The sequence below is a fragment of the Neofelis nebulosa genome, chromosome 2 (assembly GCF_028018385.1).
Source record: "Neofelis nebulosa isolate mNeoNeb1 chromosome 2, mNeoNeb1.pri, whole genome shotgun sequence".
NCBI lineage: Eukaryota > Metazoa > Chordata > Mammalia > Carnivora > Felidae > Neofelis > Neofelis nebulosa.
Window position 1 is genome coordinate 209832094 of NC_080783.1, and position 19686 is coordinate 209851779.

At 57.9% G+C, this 19686-nt stretch overlaps 1 protein-coding gene across 6 annotated transcripts in view; it reads right to left on the reverse strand.

The window, feature by feature from the left end:
• ARHGEF10L (Rho guanine nucleotide exchange factor 10 like) overlaps positions 1-19686 on the reverse strand; it is a 159328-nt gene that overhangs the window by 88133 nt on the left and 51509 nt on the right. For 5 of the 6 annotated variants that reach the window (XM_058718904.1, XM_058718903.1, XM_058718906.1 and 2 more), the window contains exons 3-5: positions 14132-14317; positions 13289-13340; positions 42-133 (exon numbers count right to left, since the gene is read on the reverse strand). In XM_058718904.1, the coding sequence (XP_058574887.1) occupies positions 42-133; positions 13289-13340; positions 14132-14317 (330 nt within the window). Of the gene's footprint in view, positions 1-41; positions 134-13288; positions 13341-14131; positions 14318-19686 lie in introns of those variants that run through there. The other variant, XM_058718908.1, reaches the window with a different exon arrangement.

The window sequence follows — 19686 nt, forward strand, 5'->3', positions numbered from 1 at the left end:
AGATGAGGTTTGGGGGGGGAGGGGGGGAGGGGGGCACTTACTCCGGCGAGAGCTCTTCCGCTTCCAGCTGGAGCGCCGGACCCCGGAGAGAGCAGCACCCACAGCATCCCCGTTGCTCACCACCGGTGGTACCCTGCGGGCCAAGAAACAGAGTCAGGGAGCCAGCGGGGACAGGGACAGTGCCGCTGAGCAGGGAGGGATGGGACGGCCGGCTCCTCGAAGCCTCTGGTAGCCCCTCACCAGGACAGCAGGGTGCATGAGGTGCAGGGGCGGGGCGCCGAAGCCCAGGAGCCCCTGGCCCCCAAAGCCGTGAGTCAGGAGAGCGGGGGAGGCCGCCGCTGGGCTGGCCTTGAACAAGCCCCTCCCCCTCTCAGTTTCCCCATCTTTGGAAAGCACCCTAAGACCCCAGTGCTGAGGGTCAGGTGCCTGGATGCAAGGGCACCCGTCTTTCTTCCGGGGCAGACTCAGTGGGCTGGCCATCGCCCATTCTCCTCTGGGCAAGATGGGGGCTGGGGTCGGGGGACCCCTGCCTCCGTGGGAAACGAGGTCTTGGAAAGCTTCACAAAACCAGGCACGGGACGCAGAACTTCATCTCCCACGACGTGAGGATGGGCCGGACCCGGAGGCCAGCTTCCCGGCCGCAGACACTCAGAGGGAAAACTAGCCGGGCAGCGAATGCCAGCTCAACCAAGAGGCTGAGTGAACATCTCCCACGACATCACGCGTGACGCCGTGTACCCCGACGGGATGCGACGAGAAGCCGTCTGTCCTCTGCAGCACTGTAACCCCACGCCCGTAGCCCCAGTCTGATCGCAGGAAGAGCGCCAGACAAACCCAGGCATTCTACAAACCCCTCCCCAACACTCCCAAGATCGTGGAAAGCAAGGGAAGAAAGACTACGAAACTGTCACAGACTGGGCTAAACATACAACGAGTACGTGCACAACATGGGAGCCTGGACGGCATCCCGGAACAGAAAAGGGTGTAAGAAGAAAACCTGGAGAGACTCAGATAAAGCCTGGAGTGCAGTGAATGGTCGTGTGCCCGCACTGCCTTCTCACTTTCAAGAAATGTTCCGTGGTCGGGGAGGCTGGGTGGCTCAGCCGGTTAAGCATCTGACTTCGGCTCAGTTCATGATCTCAGGGTTCATGAGTTCGAACCCCACGTCGGGCTCTGTGCTGACAGCTCAGAGCCTGGAGCCTGCTTCGGATTCTGTGTCTCCCTCTTTTTTCTGACCCTCCCCCACTCACACCCTGTGTGTGTGTGTCTCTCTCTCAAAAATAAACAAACGTTAAGAAAAGGAAAGGAAAAGAAAAGAAAAGAAAAGAAAAGAAAAGAAAAGAAAAGAAAAGAAAAGAAAAGAAAAGAAAAGAAAAGAAAGGAAAAGGAAAGGAAAGAAAAGAAAGGAAAGGAAAGAAAAGGAAAGGAAAGGAAAGGAAAGGAAAGGAAAGGAAAGGAAAAGAAAAGAAAAGAAAAGAAATGAAAAGAAAAGAAAAGAAAAGAAAAGAAAAGAAAAGAAAAGAAAAGAAAAGAAAAGAAAGGAAAGGAAAGGAAAGGAAAGGAAAAGAAAAGAAAGGAAAAGAAAAGGAAAGAAAAGGAAAGAAAACGTTCCATGGTCGTGTAAGATATTAACCACAGGGAAAACGGGCTGTTGGGTATACCCAACTCTGTATGCTACCCTTGCAACTTTTCTATAAATCTAAAACTATTCCAGGAAGAATGTTGGGGGTTTTTTTAATTTATTTTTTAAGTCCAGCCTCAAAAAACTAAAGGCCACACCTGCCGATCCAGAGGGACCTGAAATGGTCCAAGACAGTAGCCACGGTTGCCAAGAATTGACTGGAATGTCCCCCCCACAAGAGCCCTGGGAGGAGGAGGGGAGGCACACATCAGGAGAGTGCAGGAGGAGGGGAGGGAGGAGGCAGCGGAAGGGGTGGGGGGGGAGGAGAAGGAAGAGGGGGAGGGAGCACTTCCCAGGAGCAGCCAAGAGGTGAATCCTGCACCCACCTGTGGGCGCTGGGCCCACGGGGGAATCTGGCCACGGTCCCACTGCCCGAGTGGCAGAGCCAGACGTGCCGGCGAGGGCTCCTACCCCTGCGGCTCAGGTACGAGAGCACGGACGGCTGTGATGCTGTTAATGTTCTGTCTGTGCCGTCCGGCGAGCCACGCTGCCGGGTGCTTGGAATGTGATGAGTGGAACTTCATTCCTGGAGCTAAGGGGACTAAAGGACTTCACTTTTAGTTCTGTTTCACGGCAAGTAATTTAATTTTAAACAGCCACCCGTGGCTGGTGGCCGCGTACAGGACAGTGCAGGTCTAGGTGACGGGCAGCCCTGGAGAAGCAAATCTTGGCTCACGTTTTGTGGCCAGAAGTCAGCAGTGTCACCCCGGGGTGAGGAAGATGGCATATTTCAGTCCAGGGTAGCACTTTCCACGGGCCAGCGAGGGACAGGGCTGGGCTAGACCAGGACGGGGTGCTGGGCTGACGGGAGCCACCTTCCCTTCCCTGACACCTTCCCTTCCCTGCGCCCCCCACCTCCTCAACCCAGAGACATCCTGCAGGTGCTCGGACGGGACCAAACCCGTTCCAGCCCCCGTCCACGCCAGCTTGGCGATTTGGCTCAAAAGTGGCCCAACCACAGACTCTCTCTGCTTCGATATGTTGACCACGGCAGGCGGTGACCATTACAAAGCACCTGTTGCGCGCTTCCCGGTTTGCTTTGTATTTCCCGATTTCACTTCGCAAGAACGCAGGCGAGGCAGGCTCTGTAATCCTCATTCTGCACATGGAGACGCAGACTCGCAAAGACTCCATTTCACTCACCCAAAGCCGCTCAGTGCATCCACGGGAGCTGGCATCCACAGCCCAGCCCGTCTGCCTACGAAGTTTTATCTTCTTTCAACCAGACCACTTGGAAGTAGATAAGCGGCATTTAGATATTCAACTACATCACATATTTGCTGTGTCATAACGCCACTGAGCCTAGCTTGAGTGTGCAGACTTTTTAAAAGGAAGGAAAGTGGGGGTGCCTGGGTGGCTCGGTCGGTTAAGCGTCCGACTTCAGCTCAGGTCACGATCTCGCGGTCTGTGAGTTCGAGCCCCGCATCGGGCTCTGTGCTGACAGCTCAGAGCCTGGAGCCTGTTTCAGATTCTGTGTCTCTCTCTCTCTGACCCTCTCCCGTTCATGCTCTGTCTCTCTCTGTCTCAAAAATAAATAAACGTTAAAAAAAATTTAAAAGGAAGGAGAGTGGGGCGCCTGGGTGGCTCAGTCGGCTGAGCGTCCGACTTCGGCTCAGGTCACGATCTCACGGTCCGCAGGTCCGAGCCCCGCGTCGGGCTCCGTGCCGACAGCTCGGAGCCCAGAGCCTGCTTCGGATTCTGTGTCTCCCTCTCTCTCTCTGCCCCTCCCCTGCTCATGCTCTGTCTCTCTCTGTCTCAAAAATAAATAAAAACATTTGAAAAAAATGTTTAAAGGAAGGAGAGAAAGAGCACTGGGCCTATGCAAGTTCAAGTCTCTGTCCAAGAGAAATCCTAACAGCCAGCCCCAAGGCTGCATTGCGATTCAGCCAGAGAACACCGAGGAGGCCCTGGGTGAACTCTGAAGGTGACATCAAAAGGCAGTGGGTATTTTTGGGTGAGGTCAGGCAGCTTTAGGAGGGCTCTGGAAATAATACATGACGTACTAAAAGCCGGGAGTGGCTGAAATAACGAGCCTCCGGGCTAAGCATCACCGAAACACAGCGAACTTAAGTTTTCATTTTATTTCATTCTACGTCATTTCATTCTAAAGAGCCACACGTGGCTAATGGCCACTGTACAGGACAGTGCAGGTCCAAGCCACCTCCACCACCAGAGAAGCTAGTCTGTGCCCCTGGGCTTGGGAGTGGGGATCTTCCAGCAGAGAGAAATCACCTTCGTGCCCACCCCTGCTGCCTCCCCGGCTCAGGCAAGCAGAGCGACTGGGAGCCCCAAGGGAGGGAAAAGGCCAGTGCCTTTGGGTGTACACGTCTTCCTAGGCTGAGCTGGAGACAATCACCCACCCCCTGCCCTGCACTTGGCTGGTGCCTATGCCGTACCCCATGCTGTGTTGAGCGCTTGAGACCCCTTGAGCACAAGTGTATGTCTCATCACGACCGTTTTATAGATGAGGAAACTGAGGTTCAGAATGAACCTCCCCCCAAGTCACCTGGTCAGCAAGGCTGAGCTGCAATCTGCCTGCGAAGCCTCGCAGGGGAAAGTACCTCCCGGGCAAGGGAAGCGGAGGACATGGCAGGAAATGAGGCTGAGGGTACCCGCTCTGCAGTCACCCAGAGGACAGCCTCTCCCAGCTTCTGCCTGGCCACAATTCTCCGTGGGAGCAAACCCTCCCTTGGGGGCCTCCCCAACACTTCAAGATAACCAAAGAGCCATAAAAGTCAACGAGAGGCCACTGTCTCACGCTTATCTGAGCTTCCGGCACTTTCGACGCCTCTCAGCTTGCACCTGAGAAACAGGCCGGCCGCTAACAGGACTCCAGTCTCACGAGGTGACCCCACTGCCACCAGAATGCAGAGGGAAGGAGCCCGGTTCGCGGACAGGAGCGGAGAACAAGGAGCTCGATGGAAACGAGGGGGCAGGAGACAGAAGAAAGGACACCTCCTTGGTCCCCCAACTCCGGTGTCCATTCTCCACCAGACTTAGGCCACCACGCAGCTCCAAGCACCCTCTGTGCCCATCTCCTCGCTATCCAGGGAAAAGCCAGAGATGAGAGGGAAGTGAGTGCCCCGGGACAGCAGGGACCTGCTCTGTCCTGGCCGCCCCATTCCGTCAGCCCCAGCACACAGGGGGCACGATCGATGCGGACGGGTGCCCTCCCCGGCCTGTTTTCGATCAAAGCTCCACTCCAGACGATGGCAGTGGCCTCACCCCTGCAGCTGCTGGTCTAGCCCCCAGTTTCTCAGTGAATCTTCAGGCACAGCTGATTCCACAGGGTCCCTTCCCCAGGGGCTACGCGGTGTGGAACACCACCCAAACCCTAACGGCCCGAGGATTCCCGCGGGCTGGGTTTGCGCCCTGTGCCCACACACACATACACCCCACGTGCACACACGGGGCATTCCAGGGCCTTTTCCAGGGCAAAGTATGAAAAACGCAAAGGAGGGAAGAATCCCCCCTTGGGGAATAGAAAGGACCGGAATACCGACTGCCTTATCAGGCCTTGACAAGAGGGCTTGCCCGGGACGGTCCTACTCAGGGCATCACCCCTCCAGAGGGTCACCACTGCCACCATCCCTACAACCAAGAGACACAAAAGAATGACAAAAACATTAAGTCCAGATTAACCCTGCTACCAGATTTCCCTTCAGCGCTGGCCACTTTCCAGTTTATATAACACATTAAAGCTGGAAGGGCCTTAAAGATCATCTGGTCAGATGACTCACAGCAGTGGCCCTCGCAGTTGCCCGGGGAGCCCCCAGCAGGTACCGGCCAGGGCCCCGGCCCAGCAGCCCTGACCTGGTGGTCCGGAGGAGGCCAGGCATCGGCGATTCTAAACCGCCCGCTGCTTCCCCTGGGCAGCCGGGGTCGGGAACCGGGCTCACGGGCTTGTCGGCGTGTCCTGGGCGGCCAGGACAGTCGACATGTCCTACAGCTACTGTGGAATGGGCCGAATAACGGTTTCTGCTTCCTGTAGCAAGGATTAACGAGACAACCTATCTGCGAGATGGGGCCATGGATACCTCCCCGGCAGGGTTCTGGTAAGGAGTAAGCAAAGCGAGCACTTAAAACACTTAGCAGGGGGGCTGGCGCTTGATAAATCCTGCCAGTGTGCTACCTCCCTTCCCCACGTTCCCCTCCGTCCCTCCTCCAGTTACAGGGTCCTGGGCTGTGGGTCCCAGAGCAATGCCTCCAACCTGCAGGCACGTGCCTCTTTGCAGCCACAGCCGGGCCGTCCCTCTCCTACAGAAGGGATCGGGGACCCAGTCTGTCTGTCCTCTGCCACCCCCTGAGAGATGAGAAGACGCCAGGGGGAAGTCTGGGGGGAAAGAGAACCCCTGACTTGCTATCCATAGCACAGCTCTCACTGGGGACAGAATGCCAAGGCCCCCGGGGACACCCTCCACAGCCACGGATGCTGACACGGTCCCCCCTTACGTTCCGTGTCGCACGCACCCCTCTGACATCTGGAGGGCCCTGGGCTCGGGGTCAGATCACGGCAGGCACTGTACCCCCCAGCAATAACTTATCAAGAGCCATGTGGGGTGCTGAACAAGAATACAGGCTCTCACAGGAAAACGCTCACAATATGCAATTAGGACAAAGAATGAGCCATGAAACAGCATGTGCAATAAAACCACAGTTCTATAAAAAAAAAATATTATGAATACTTGCATATCTGCATAGCAAAGAAGCTGGACAGAAACACACGGTGGTGGAATTAAAGCTCGCTTTAGTCTGTCATTTTCTGTACTTTCTAATTTTTCTACGGTAAACATGTATGCCTATTATAAGAAAGCAAAAGTGGAAGGAGGCGCATCTCTGGAAATGCTAAGCAGCCCATTGGCCAGCACGGGTCCCTCATGCCCTGGGGTCAGCCCCAGACAGACCATCACCCTGTGGGGACAGTGACAAAGAGCTGGCTTGCTGGCCTGGCTGAGCATCCGATCCCTGCATCTCATTTCATCCCCACCACACACACACACACACACACACACACACACACACACACACACGGCTCCAGCAGCCGGAGGCTTAAGCAGATAAGGCAACCCACGGGTCCCGGGTCACGGAGCTCATGCGTAGGGCGGGCAGGATCCAAACCGGATCCGGGTGGGAGACCTCGGCAGGTTAAACCCCGGTTCTGGAAGCTGACTGGCCTCAGCCCCGGCTCTGCCTCATGTCAGCTCTGGGCTGACATTAGGCTGACGCCATGTCCCCTCGGCATCTGGTTCCACATCCGTAAGATGGGGATTATAACAGTGCCCACCTCCGAAGGGGTCATGAGGATTAATGAGATAAGGCAGGTAAAACTCTTAAAACAGAGCCTGGCATGTGAAAATAATACAGCCTGGCACAGAACGCCAGCGCCCCCTCCCCCCGAGGGCAGGGACTGTCGGCCTGGGTCACGGCAGCGCCGGGCACATCACAGGCATGCCACAAAGACGTGCGAGCTGGAGGCATGGGGGTGAGGAGCGGGGGGTGCCCAGCCAGCCCGCCAGCCAGCAGAATACTGGCCACCTGCACCCCAGCACTGTCCTGCACAGGCAGGGAGGGCTGCAGGGTGGGGTGGGGGGGGGGGAAGGGGGAATCTGTTCCCTCGGCTTTTCCAGGCCTCTGGAAGCACAGTCTGTATCCCTTGGCCCGAGGCCCCTCCTCCATGTTCCACGCCAACAGCGTGGCATATTTTCTTTAAAAAGATTTTTTAATGTTTATTTATTTTTGAGAGAGGAAGACAGAGCATGAGCAGGGGACGGGCAGAGAGAGAGGGAGACACAGAATCCGAAGCAGGCTCCAGGCTCCGAGCCGTCAGCACAGAGCCCGACGCGGGGCTTGAACTCACGAGCCATGAGATCGTGACCTGAGCCGAAGTTGGACACTTAACCGACTGAGCCACCCGGGCGCCCCCAACATGGCATCTTTCAGTCTCTCTCTGACTGGGGTCCCTCCTGCCTGTCTCATAAGGACCCTTGTGGCTCCACAGGGCCCACCTGAATAATCCAGGAGGATCTGCCCCCTCTCAGGTCCTTAACTTACACCTGCCAAGTCCTCTGTCATAGACAGTAACATGCTCACGGGTGCTGGGGATTAAGACGTGGCACTCTTTGTGGGGAGTGGGGGGCATTATTCTGCCTGCCACAGCTAGGAGATGCGTGGAACGGACCACATAAAGTCCGTGCACACGTAAACTATTGGTGTTGCACCTACGCCAGGCACCAGGGATGAGAGAGAAAGAAGGCAGCGTCCTGTGGCTGCAGGGATCCAGGGATGGGCTTCACCAGATTCCTGAAAGGGGTACTCAGTGCAATGAATGGGGGTACGTGGGGACCTTTCTTCAGGAGAGACCGTGTGGCTCTTATGCTGGGTACTTTTGTGCTGGTACTTTTATGCGGGGATCCAAAGGCTATAGGTTTCCGGATGTGGAAACCCCTCGTAACCAGAGGTGGGGAGGAGGAAAAACAAAAACAAAAAAAAAAATACAGCTTTTCCACTTCGGGACTGGCAAGGAGCCAGAGAGAGGTCTCTAATGGAAAAGGGGCCTGGTCCCCATAACCCTGTCACGAGGACATCTTCCTCTGAGGGGCAGTGACCTCTGCCAGGGCTCAGGTTTCACACAGAGCCCTCGGAACAGGACGCGGGAGGCTGAGAATGCCCCAGATTTGTAGAAACAGTGAGTTTGAGGGCAAGCCCGGGAGCGTAAACAACCCCAGACTAGGGCTGTAGCCAGTCTATAAAGCCTTGAGTGATAAGCCGGTGACTGACTTCCGCCAGGGAGAAACTCCTCCGGGGCTGGGGGCACTCCAGCTTTGTCCAGCCGTCCCTCCCAAGACCCCCGTACTCCCCACATCCATGAGCCTCAGAAGCCACAGGCCGCCGCCAGGCCCTCCAGTGCCCTGGTTCCACCCATTCTGTTCAAATGCCGCTTCCCTGTGCCCGGCCGGATCCTCCCAGCACCGGAGGTGTCCAGGGAGGACGGGGCTCCCTGGCACCTCCGGGAATCCAGCTGCCCAACTGCTTCCCTGGCGTCCAGGCCCAGGTGAGAGCCTCTGACCAGTCCATCTCGTCTGGATACCCAGGAAGGGGCAGGACAGGTGCATCCAGGGAGCCAGTAAGCATCCCTGCAGCCCGGACAGGAGCCAAAAGCCTGACCCAGCAGGAAATACTAAGGCTGCAGGGGGCCCTGTTGGGATGGCAGCAAAACCGGGCAGGAAAAGCAAACAACCCCAGAGGGGGCCGGTGCCCTCAGAGGTAAGAGGCCCGGGCCTGAGTCCAGGGAAAACACAGGAAGCCAGCGACCCACACGCCCTTGTTTCTAGCAGGCACTGGTGTTCCGGGCTGCTTCGTCAGCCGGACTCCCCCGGCGAGAGCTCGGGGTGCTTGAGTGCATGGGCCTCAAAGTCCACCAGGAAAGGCCAATCCCACAGGCTCCAGCAACAGACAGCTAAGCCGCTTCAACTCTAGCCTCCGTTCCTCATCTAAAAAGTGGGCAAGATCAATCATCCCATCTCCCGCGGCTGCGGTGCTGGGAGAGATCAGTTGCAAGATGATGTTAGCTCGCGGTATTAGCTCACCACCACCACCAGCATCAGTGGGACCAGCCACCCAGCCACGGAGAGCCTGCCTCCCACCGGCCTCCGTCAGTGCCAGAGTCGAAGCCCGGGCTCCAAATTCCCATTCTCGTCTTCATGGAGACACGGAAAGTTGCCTTTCCGTGTCCAGCCACCTAGCCACGGAGAGCCTGCCTCCCACCGGCCTCCGTCAGTGCCAGAGGCTCGGGACAGAGCCCGGGCTCCAAATTCCCATTCTCGTCTTCATGGAGACACGGAAAGTTGCCTTTCAGACCCCACTGGTCCTTCTGTCCGCCCGCGCCCACAATTCACTCCACACGATGCCTTCAGGACTCCCCTAGGCCGGGCAGTGTGCTAAGCCAAGAGGACCCGACAGCAAATACAACGCGTGCCTCCCCCACCCAAACCACCAAGCGCCCAGGGGAGCCAACGTGCAGGCGGGAAGACATGCCTCCACACCCTTCTACCAGAGGGGAGGAGGCCGCTGGTACTCTGCTCCCCTTTACAGGAAGGGACCTCAGCCAGAATCACGTACAGGCAGTGCCGAGGCCACCCTGCTTGGCCCCCCAAGAGCCGACCGCTCGCAAACTGCTCTCTAAGAACTCAGAGGCAAAGTTAAATCCCCTAGCAGGCAAAATCCTCACCCCAATTAAACACACGCACAATCGGCTCATCCATATGGAACTGGCCACAACCCCCACCATGACCCGAAGCCTGAGGTTCTGGGTCTGCACCTGGAGTCCCCAGCGCATCCCTGGAGGACAGCCTGGGTCCAATGCCCAGCCTCTGGTTGGAGAGGCCCAAGGTCCTAGTCTCTGGGCTGAACGAACACGTACCATCTCCGTGTGACCCTGGCCGCCTAACTTCCCTGAGCCTCAGTTTCCCCACCTGTGCCATAGGTAAGGACAGGGTCTACTTCCTGCAGATGGGAGGCATCGGCGGGAGTGGGCACTTAGCTCAGTGTGCCTGGTACACAGTAAACACAATCATCATCACTGCCGTTAACTTTGCCGCTGTTATTGTGGTTGTTTTCCAGCAACAGATATGTCTCGTGCCACAAGCAAAAGTGTCACCAACGCCGAGCACTTCGAAGGTGGCTCTTGACCAGCAGCAAGGACGGACGAGACCCCGGTTGTTCTCACTCCTTGCGACTGTTGGGCAGGGTGGCCTGACCCTCAAATCACCCCAGGGGCCTCGGCACCGTGCACCCAGAAACACCAGCAGCTCTGTTTACCCCGTAGACGCCTGGCTACCCCCCTCCGGCCAAGCCGCTGAAGGGACCAGGAAGTCCATAGGCCTCAAAGTCAGACACGGACCCAGTGCCCCCGCCAGGGTACCCGCACTGCCAGTCAGCCTCAGCCAGCCTCGCCACCGCCCACCCCGCAAGTACGATTCTCCTCCCCGCACAGACTGGGAGAGCTGGGGTAGCTGGTTGCTGAGAGCCCAGTCAAACCCAGGTCGGTCTGACTCCCAGGGTACGGAGCCCAGCCGGCTCCCTCGACAACCAAATCTCAGCCAGGACCCAGAATAACAACAGCAAACACATCCGGGGCGGCCGGCGCATGCCAGCCAGACTGAGCACGGGATCAAGGTTACATGCGCCTCGTGCAAGTCCTGCAAGAGAGTAGATTTATGATCCCCATCTTACCCCTGGGAAGTGAGGCTCGGGACAGGAAGCCACTTGCACAATGACGCACAGCTAAGCGCAGAGCAGGACTCGAAGCCAGCTCCGCGTGGCTCAGGGCCCAGGCTGCCGGGTGATTCAGGACCCGGACGCCAGCCCTCACTTTACCCACCTCGCTCCTGCCTGGCAGCTGGCCGGCGGGGACGAGGACTGGCCCGCTTCTCTCCCCCGCTGGGGACGAGGGCCCGGATGGGAGTGCGGTGGCTCTGAGGCTGCAGCAACTCCAGGACCTGGGCGGTGACCCCAACTCTGTTGTCAGGAGCCTCCCGAGGCCAGGTAGGCAGAGGGACCATTCCCAGACCCGCAGGCAGGGGCCGTGGAGGAAATGCAAGGAGGACTGGTGAAAATGTCCTCCGCTCGGCCGTCTGCTTTTTCAAAGCAGCGTCTGCTGAGAGACTACCGTGAGGAAAGTCTAAAGACAAAAAAAAAGGACAGCAAACTTTTTTTCCTCTTTCCCTTAGATAAAAAGGAGGACAGTGATCTGAAAGGATTCTTCTCCCAGAGGACTCCAAAGTAGAAAATCACCCCCCAGGCAAGGAGCTGGAAGTGAAGTAAACAGAGACCCGGAAGGGAGGGGTGCCACTGGGAGCAGACAGAGAGCACTGGACGAGGAGTCCAAGGCTGCCGGAGTCTCACCGCATGACCTTGGACAATTCCTGCCCCCCAATCTCTCCATCCAGGAAACTAAGGGCAGGAAGAGAGGCCCCTGAGGACTCCGGCCAGGACCGGGGCTCTGCAGAGGGCTTTGCCCAGTCAGGGAACTCAAAGGTGACATTTATTCAAGCCAAGTGTTGGCAAGACTCACCGGGCAACCCAGGCCCAGCCCCAGAGGCTGAGGCACTGAGCGCACAGTCTCCGTCCCTCGGGCCCCATCACTGGGAACACCCAGACAGGAGGCGGAGTAGAAGCAAACGTTTACAAGGTGCATATTTAGTGCGTTCTTCCACCAGCCTCTCCTATTCCACGATGCTCCTAGATGGGTATTACTTCCGCCTTACAGATGGGGAAAGTGGGGCTCAGAGAGGTTCACGGGCAGCCCAAAACCACCCATTTGGAGAAGAGCTGAGTGGGGATTTGAACCTTCGAGAGCTCACGCCCTGGCGCCACCAGGAGATGGTGTTCAAGGGGGCTAGGGCTGCTCCAGGGCGAGTCCCAGGACAGGTAAGGGTGCTGCAGAGGGGCGGGCGGTGGGTCAAGGCCGAGGCTGGGCCCCTGTGCCTGAAACACTCTCTGAGCTACCTGCCCAGTGGGACTGATGGAAACAACATGGTAATTAATGGCAGCAGCTCTCAGGCCACTGGGTCCCCGCCTCGGCACGGCGCCAGCACTGGCCAGACACCCAATCCGGCCTCCGGGACCCACAGAGAGAAGGCGGGCAGGGACAGTCCCGAGTGGGCAACGGGGTTCTCCTGGAGGGTGGTCTGAGGGAAGCAAGAGCACCAGACCTTGAGGGGAGCGGTGCACTAGCTCATGGCCGGCTCCCCTTCCCACCCCCCTGCCTCAGCCAGTAGCTTCCTCCAGTAAACTCTCTTCCCCCGACCCTCCCCTCTCCCTGAGCTCTCCTCCTGGGCCCCCTCCCATCGGTGTCCCAGTTCCCTGTGCATCCTTCTCTGGGCCGCTCTCCTGTGTCTGCATCCCCGACTAGACTGCCTTTCTGGCCAGCTTCCTTCCTGGCCCACCCTGGAGGGCTCTAACCCCTGGGAGAGCAGAACTCCCCGCGCGGGTGCAGGGCTGCTGATTCAGTTCAGATCCTCCGCCAGGGAGGAGAGGCCGCCCGTACCTCTGGCCCAGCAGAAACCCTCCCAGGGCCCACCCACTCCAGATGGCAAATGCAGGGACATTTGCACTTGAATCCAGGGCTGCCTTGGCTCCAGGGGGCCCAAGGCAGCAAAATGCATCTCTGAGACAGCCAGCCTGGAGACACCTGCCTGAGTCTCAGTCCCCCTGGTTCCCCACACCAGGAAGACAAAAGGAGACTCAAATACCCCTCCCCCCCAACCAGGGTGGCCAGGATTTAAAGCCCCGGCCCCAGGCCCTCAATCCACCACTCAGAATTCCTTTAGAGGAGTGCTCTCTAAGGTCCCCGAAGCCAGGCAGCAAGCAGCAGTGAGCCAAACCCTGAGAACCCGCTGCTTGTAAGACTCCCAAGCCCCAAATGTGAAGCCCGCCCCAGAGTTGGCTGGGGAGGCCACAGAGGGGATGGCTGACGGATCTTGAATGCGTCCCTCCTTAGCCAAAGACCCATCCAAGCCCTCCTGGGCACAGCGCCACCCTCTCTCACACCTCCTGCCTGGTGTCTCTTCCTCCAACCGCCAAAGCAAAGGAACAAGGCTCACTTACTGTGTCTGGGGTGGTGAGGCTACCGGGTCTGGGTCTGGGTCTGGGTCTGGGTCTGGGGGAAGAGAGCAGAGGAGAGCCTGTAAGGCCCGAGGCTGGTCTCTACCGACTGGGCCCATCCCCGCCCCCTTTCCCGGGTGCCTCCTGGGCTCCTGCCTCCCCTCCCCCAGCCACTGCACCGGCTGTCATTAAGCTCCCCAACCTGTCCTACCTGCACCACCCCCACTCCCACCCCCATGGCCCATATCCCAACTCCGACCAGAACCAGCCTCCCTACCTGCACTGGGCCTGGCCCTCCCCCGCCACCACCACCCCCCCCCCCCCCGCCACCCCCAGCTCCTCAAGGAGCCCCTTGTCCCCAAGCCTGCAGGAGGTTCCTGCTAGTCCGGTCCCCAGTCTCTCCCAGATGACACAATACGAGAGCCCAGAAGCTGCCATTTAACACCAGGCTTATCAGGGCACTCCCACCCCTAGAGCCACCCTCCGGGGACTTCTGGGAGCCTCCTTCTCTGGTTGGTGTGATTCCCTGGGAGCAGCTGCTGAGGAAGAGGGGCTCGGGAGACACAGCCCTGGGCACCCGCTGTGTCCAAAGCACAACCCCGGGGCCAAAACCACTTTCATTATGATGTGTCAAAGTTCACCAGATGCTGCAGGAATGCCTGGAATCTCCAGTCCCCAAGGGAAGCGGTGGAATGCAACTTCTTCTCAATGGTTTTTCCCTTCCTGCTTCTGGGGACCGTGGTGGGGCCTGGGAGGCATCACTGGGAGCCTGGATCTTCCACTGGCTCTCTGTAGCCCCAGCGGACCGGAAATGGGAGGCCCCAAGGCTCCCCCAAAACACCTTACCAGCGATGGGGGCGGCGTCCCAGTGGATCAGTGGGGCATCGATGTCCTTCTCGGGAGCAATGCCCGGGACGGCCAGGCCAGCGCTGGTGTCCTCGTCATCGTCACTGTCGTCAAACTCGAAAGCCTCTCCAGGGTCGTCCTCCGCCTCAGGGGAGGGGCCAGGGCCTCCAGGAACCAGCTGATCTCCTGGAAAGGAGGAGGAGTCAGCGGCCGCGGGGTCAGCAGCCGGGGGTCAGAGGCCACAGGGCCTGGGGTTTGGGCAACGGGGGTATCTGCAGCGGGTGAGCGGCTGGGGTCTGAGCGAGGGCAGTTCCCAGAGACTAGAGTAAACCCCTGCCCGGGGCCAGCCGGCCCTCCTGTGCTCCGGAAATGACCTGTGGTTCGGTGAGGGCTCAAAGCAGGTGGGCAGCGGACAGAGGGGAGGGAGAAAGTTTTCACGGAGAACGCGAGCACATCCACACTCAGACGCACGTCTTTCGTGCCCTTGTTCCCTATTTCCCCATTTTGTAAGCAAGGGGGGCCTTTTAAATGCATCTGCTCGCGTGCGGCTGGGTACACACCGTCGTGCGTATCTCCATGTGTGTACCCATGTGCTTTTCATACGTGTGAGTGAGCACACACACGCTTGGCCTGCACACCGCAGCGGCATAAAACACGGCCGGCCGCCTGCAAGTGTTTGGAGCCATGCCCCCTGCCATCCATCAAAGCTCCAGTGAAGCAGAGCCCTGCCCCCACCACACCCCCTCCTCGACTCAGCCCTGTTTTCTCCATTCCTGGATGACCTGCAGTGATGTGACTTGTGCTCGTTTGTATTCCCAGACGGACCTCAGATCCCTGAGAGCCCCTTTTACCGTCCCCTTGAAGGGGACAGGTCCTGGCCTGGCCTGGGGTAGAAACCCAGAAACTTCTGTTAAACAAGAAAAGGAACGGATCGTCTCTCCCAAAGAGCTGACCAGGCACTCACCTCTCCACCTACATCACTGAGCTGAGGTTCTCAGTCTTCCTCGAGGGCTCCCTTCCTAGAACCTGGGGCTGGACAGCGCCTCAGGCTTTCACTTCGCCCTCCCCTCCGGCCTCTTGCAAACCCGCTCCAAAACCGAAGGGCAGTGACCACCCCTCCTCCGGCCGCCCTGAGCAGTCCCGCTGTATCCAGCTCACACCGTATGATTTAGAGCATGACCTTCGGTCCTGCCTGGGACCCCGACGTGCTGTGTGGTTCCGAGCAAGCCACTTCACCTCTCGGAACCCTGACGCCTCCCTCTGTAAACTGGGGAATAAAAACACCCCATGAGGCCAAGAACGTGAACTGAGAAGCAGGTCCGGGTCTGTCAGCCTCACTGCTACTGACTTTGGGGTCACAGGGTCCTTGTGGTGGGGGCGCTGGAGGAGGACGTATGGCCGCAGCCCCGGCCTCCACCAATTAGAAGCAAGTACTGCCCTCCGGCTGTGACAGCCAGAAACGTCTGCAGACATTGCCCAACGTCCCCTGGGGAACAAAATCACCCCAGGTTGAGAACAGACAGGGTAGATGGAGCACCCGGGCACCTGTTGTAGGTACGGCCCCTCCCAGCCTGAGATCCTTGAAGACAGGATCGCCTGGTCTGTGGACTCGGCCCCAGCAGGTGCTCGGGGCGGGGAAGGATTAGTAAGAAGGCAGGGAGGTGCATGGAGCAGAGAGACAGCTGGATGGAACAGCAGACAGACTGATGGGCATATCCAGTTCCAGCAGTCTGTTGGACTAGAAAACTCCAACCCTTCCCCCCGCGACCTGGGAGTTTGCAGAGCAGAACATTCCAGGTGCAAATGTACCAAATCCAAGAAGTCCCCTCGTCAGCTGCATTCCAGCTCATCCTCCCTCCCCCACCCCCAGCCGGAGACCACTGAGGCGGGGGGCCCACTTCTCCTCCTGGGAGCTTAGGGGGCCCCTTGGGCCAAAGTCAGCAGGATGGACCCTTCCAGGCCATGATGTGGCCAGGGGCGCAAGCTGCTCCCCCAGGTCAGGGAACCAAACCCTGGTGGCGAGCCCGAAATGTGCCCCCTGCAGTTCCCTGCGTAAGCCTCACGACCACCCCCACTGGACTCAGGCCACGGAGGTTCGAGCGGCAGAGGGATGTACCTACAGTCATATAGCTGGTAAGCGGGGAGCCGGATCTGAGCCCCGTTCTGTCTTAGCTTCCATCCTACATGCTCCACTGAGCCCTGCTGCCCCCTTGGATGCTGGGTGGGCCCTGAGATGATGAACTGACATGAGAAATCCCGGGGCTGACTCAGAAGCCAGGTTAGTAGCTTTCATGTTCTGGCTCTCAACCCACTGGTGAGTCACAAAATCAATTAGGGGATTCCCCGGGCAGCCTTTTGTTTCATTTTTGAAATGCTTATTTGAGATATTTTTAAATATTTTAGCTTTATAAAGTCACACTTGGGATTACTCTCGATATTGCTTTTGACAGTTCTGTTCCAGGGTATATACACACACACACGTACAGGTGGTCTAGAACCCTCTACCGCTCTCCCCTTGCTCGCCCCACACAGCCACACTGGTCTCCTTGCTACACCGTGAACGTGCCAGATGTGCTCCTGCCTCAGGACCTTTGCACTTTCAGTCCTGGGGTCCGGAATGCTCTTCCCCAGGCATCTTCTCCTGCTCTCACCTCCTTCAGGTGTTTACTACAGGTCACCTGCAGGTGAGGCTGCTGTGAGCGAACCTGCCCACAGAGACACCCCGGGACTCCCCATTTGACTCGCCTGCTTTACTTTGCCCTACGGCCCTCGTCAGCAACGAGGTTTGATGCTTTTATTTTACCGGGCCCTCACTAGAACATACGTGAGCTCATAAGGAATTCTGGTCTGTTTTGTCCACTGTCACATATATCCCCAGCATCTGGTACAGTGCCAGCACACAGTAGGTGCACAGCAAGCATCTGTTGAACACACACGCGCACACATACGTGCACACACACACTCCTGTTGCCATGTCTATGGGTTGTGGTATTAAAAGTTTGAGGGGCGCCTGGGTGGCGCAGTCGGTTAAGCGTCCGACTTCAGCCAGGTCACGATCTCGCGGTCCGTGAGTTCGAGCCCCGCGTCGGGCTCTGGGCTGATGGCTCGGAGCCTGGAGCCTGTTTCCGATTCTGTGTCTCCCTCTCTCTCTGCCCCTCCCCCGTTCATGCTCTGTCTCTCTCTGTCCCAAAAATAAATAAAAATCGTTGAAAAAAAAAATTAAAAAAAAAAAAAAGTTTGAAAACACCACAGGGCTCCTGGGTGGCTCAGTCGGTTGAGCGTCCGACTTCAGCTCAAGTCATGATCTCACGGTTCATGGGTTCGAGCCCCGCATCGGGCTCTGTGCTGACAGCTCGGAGCCTGGAGCCTGTTTCGGATTCTGTGTCTCCCTCTCTCTCTGCCCCTCCCTGGCTTACTCTCTCTCTCTCTCTCTCTCTCTCTCTCTCTCTCTTGGTGCCCTTGGCCCCTGCCCACTTGAATCTGCCTGAGAGGCGGCAGGGATACCGTGTGCATGACCAGTGTCACAGGGTGACTAGGTGACTAGGGTGTCACAGCCAGACCACTGGGCTCCAACCCCAGCTCTCCTAGATGCTGCCTGAGCATCAGGTCATTTTATCCGTACAGGCGGCGGCTTCCTGACCCATAAGGAGGACAGTGACAGTGACTACCTCACAGGCGAGCAGAGGGGGCGGGGTGAGGACGGGAGGGCGGAATGAACTGACACACGTAAAGCACCCGGTGTGAGGTACGTGCTCACTGACATTAGCTCTTCTGATAATAATGGTCCCACTCATTGTCCTGTGTCATTGCATCCTTACCATTATCTTCGTTGTTGTTATTATTATTATTATTATTATTATTATTATTCAGTCAGAGCCCAGCCCCAGGCCCTAGGGGAGATGGGCAGGCCTTCCCAATCACAGGCCTGGCCCTCTGAGCCACCGGCCCACAGGCTGTGTGCAGGGACATCCGTCAATACAGTCACGCCTGCATCCCGAGGACTGTTCCCAGCAGCCCCTGGGCCAGTAAGACGGGACCCCTCACGTCAAGGAGCTCACTGCAGGTGAGGCGGGCAGGCAAATATGGCAAGAGATGGCCATAGCACACAAGGGACTGAGCCAGTGCCCAGCGACAGCAGAGGGGGGCTCAGGCTGGCCGGGGCTGCCCCTTCACAGGGCCTTGCAGGACGAGTGAAGGTCCGACAGGCTCGTATCGAGCTGGTGCTCCAGAGGCTGCGGCCACGGCCGGAGCGGGGAACAAACGGCCCGTGAGCCAGTGGGGGCGCAGACGCGGGCGAGGAGGAGGGCAGCGATGGGACACTGCAGAGGTGTTTCGGGGGATTTGAGTTTCATTTAGTAAGACAACAGGAAGTTCTCAGAGAAGAGCCTGTCTCCACCAGGTGGCACTGGCCCGAGTTTCAGATGCAGCCAGAACAAGGAAATGCCTGTCAAATGTTTGCTGAATGGGACCGAATGGGTTTAATCGTAAAATCATTGTGTTCCTCATTGTTGCTGGGCAGGAGAAAGGGTGCAAAATGCCCACGGCAGCAGGAGGCAGGGCAGGGGGCATCCTGGGATCAAAGCCACAGTCGGGCATCAGAAGATGCCCTGGTCCCCACAGCCCTGTTCCCATGCTCCTGAGACCCAAGGCAACCAGACGTGGCTCCTTATCAGAAGCAAAAATCAGAAGGCCCCTCCCTGGATAATGAGAGCTGAACTGAGCCCTTCCCACCCATCCCGACAGGTGGCAGGACCAGAACCGGCCACATATGCCTTTGATGTTCCTGGACGCACTCCCGTCCTCGGGAGAGCCAACCCCGGCAAGGCCGGGGGAGGCAGGACGCCTGAGCAGCCACCCTGCACCGTGAAGGTGGGTTCACTGTGCTGGTCCCCACCCTTCGGAGAAGAACACGAGGGCTCAGGGAGGAAGGGACCTCTCCTTGGTCTCGGCCCGGGGTTCAGAGCCCGGCACACTTGGCCTTGCCCCGCAACACCCCATGGTGATAATAGCTTCTGTTCATTGAGCGATTGATTACCACACACCCGGGCTTTACATATATTTAAACCTTGCAACAGCACCGGAGAGGGTGTCATTACCAACCCCACGTTTCTGGCTGATGAAACAGCCACGGGGTCACCAAGTCGTTCAGCCAAGCCCACGGTGTCAGTGGCAGGGCTGGGCTGCTGAAAAAAGCCCTCAGGCGGGACCTGCGTCCCCCAAAGGAGGATGAACGGACAGGAATCTGGGCCCAGTGGGACAAGGGTGTCCAGCTCCTCCAGGGTTCTGGATTCTGCCTACGGTGTCCGAGGCCCCACTGCCAGGCTTTGCCAGATAAACTACAGGACATCGAACTGGATCTCAGATTAACGACAAATAATTTGTTAGCATAAGCATGGATTTTTCTTCTTCTTCGTCTTCTTCTTCTTCTTCTTCTTTTCGATAACTCTGGTGACCCTGCCGCTGCTAGACGACCTGACCTCGGGACCTTGGCAGATGGAGGCGGGCGGCCCCAACGCCTTCCCCTCCAACCTGGGGTCGCTGCCCTCAACTCATAA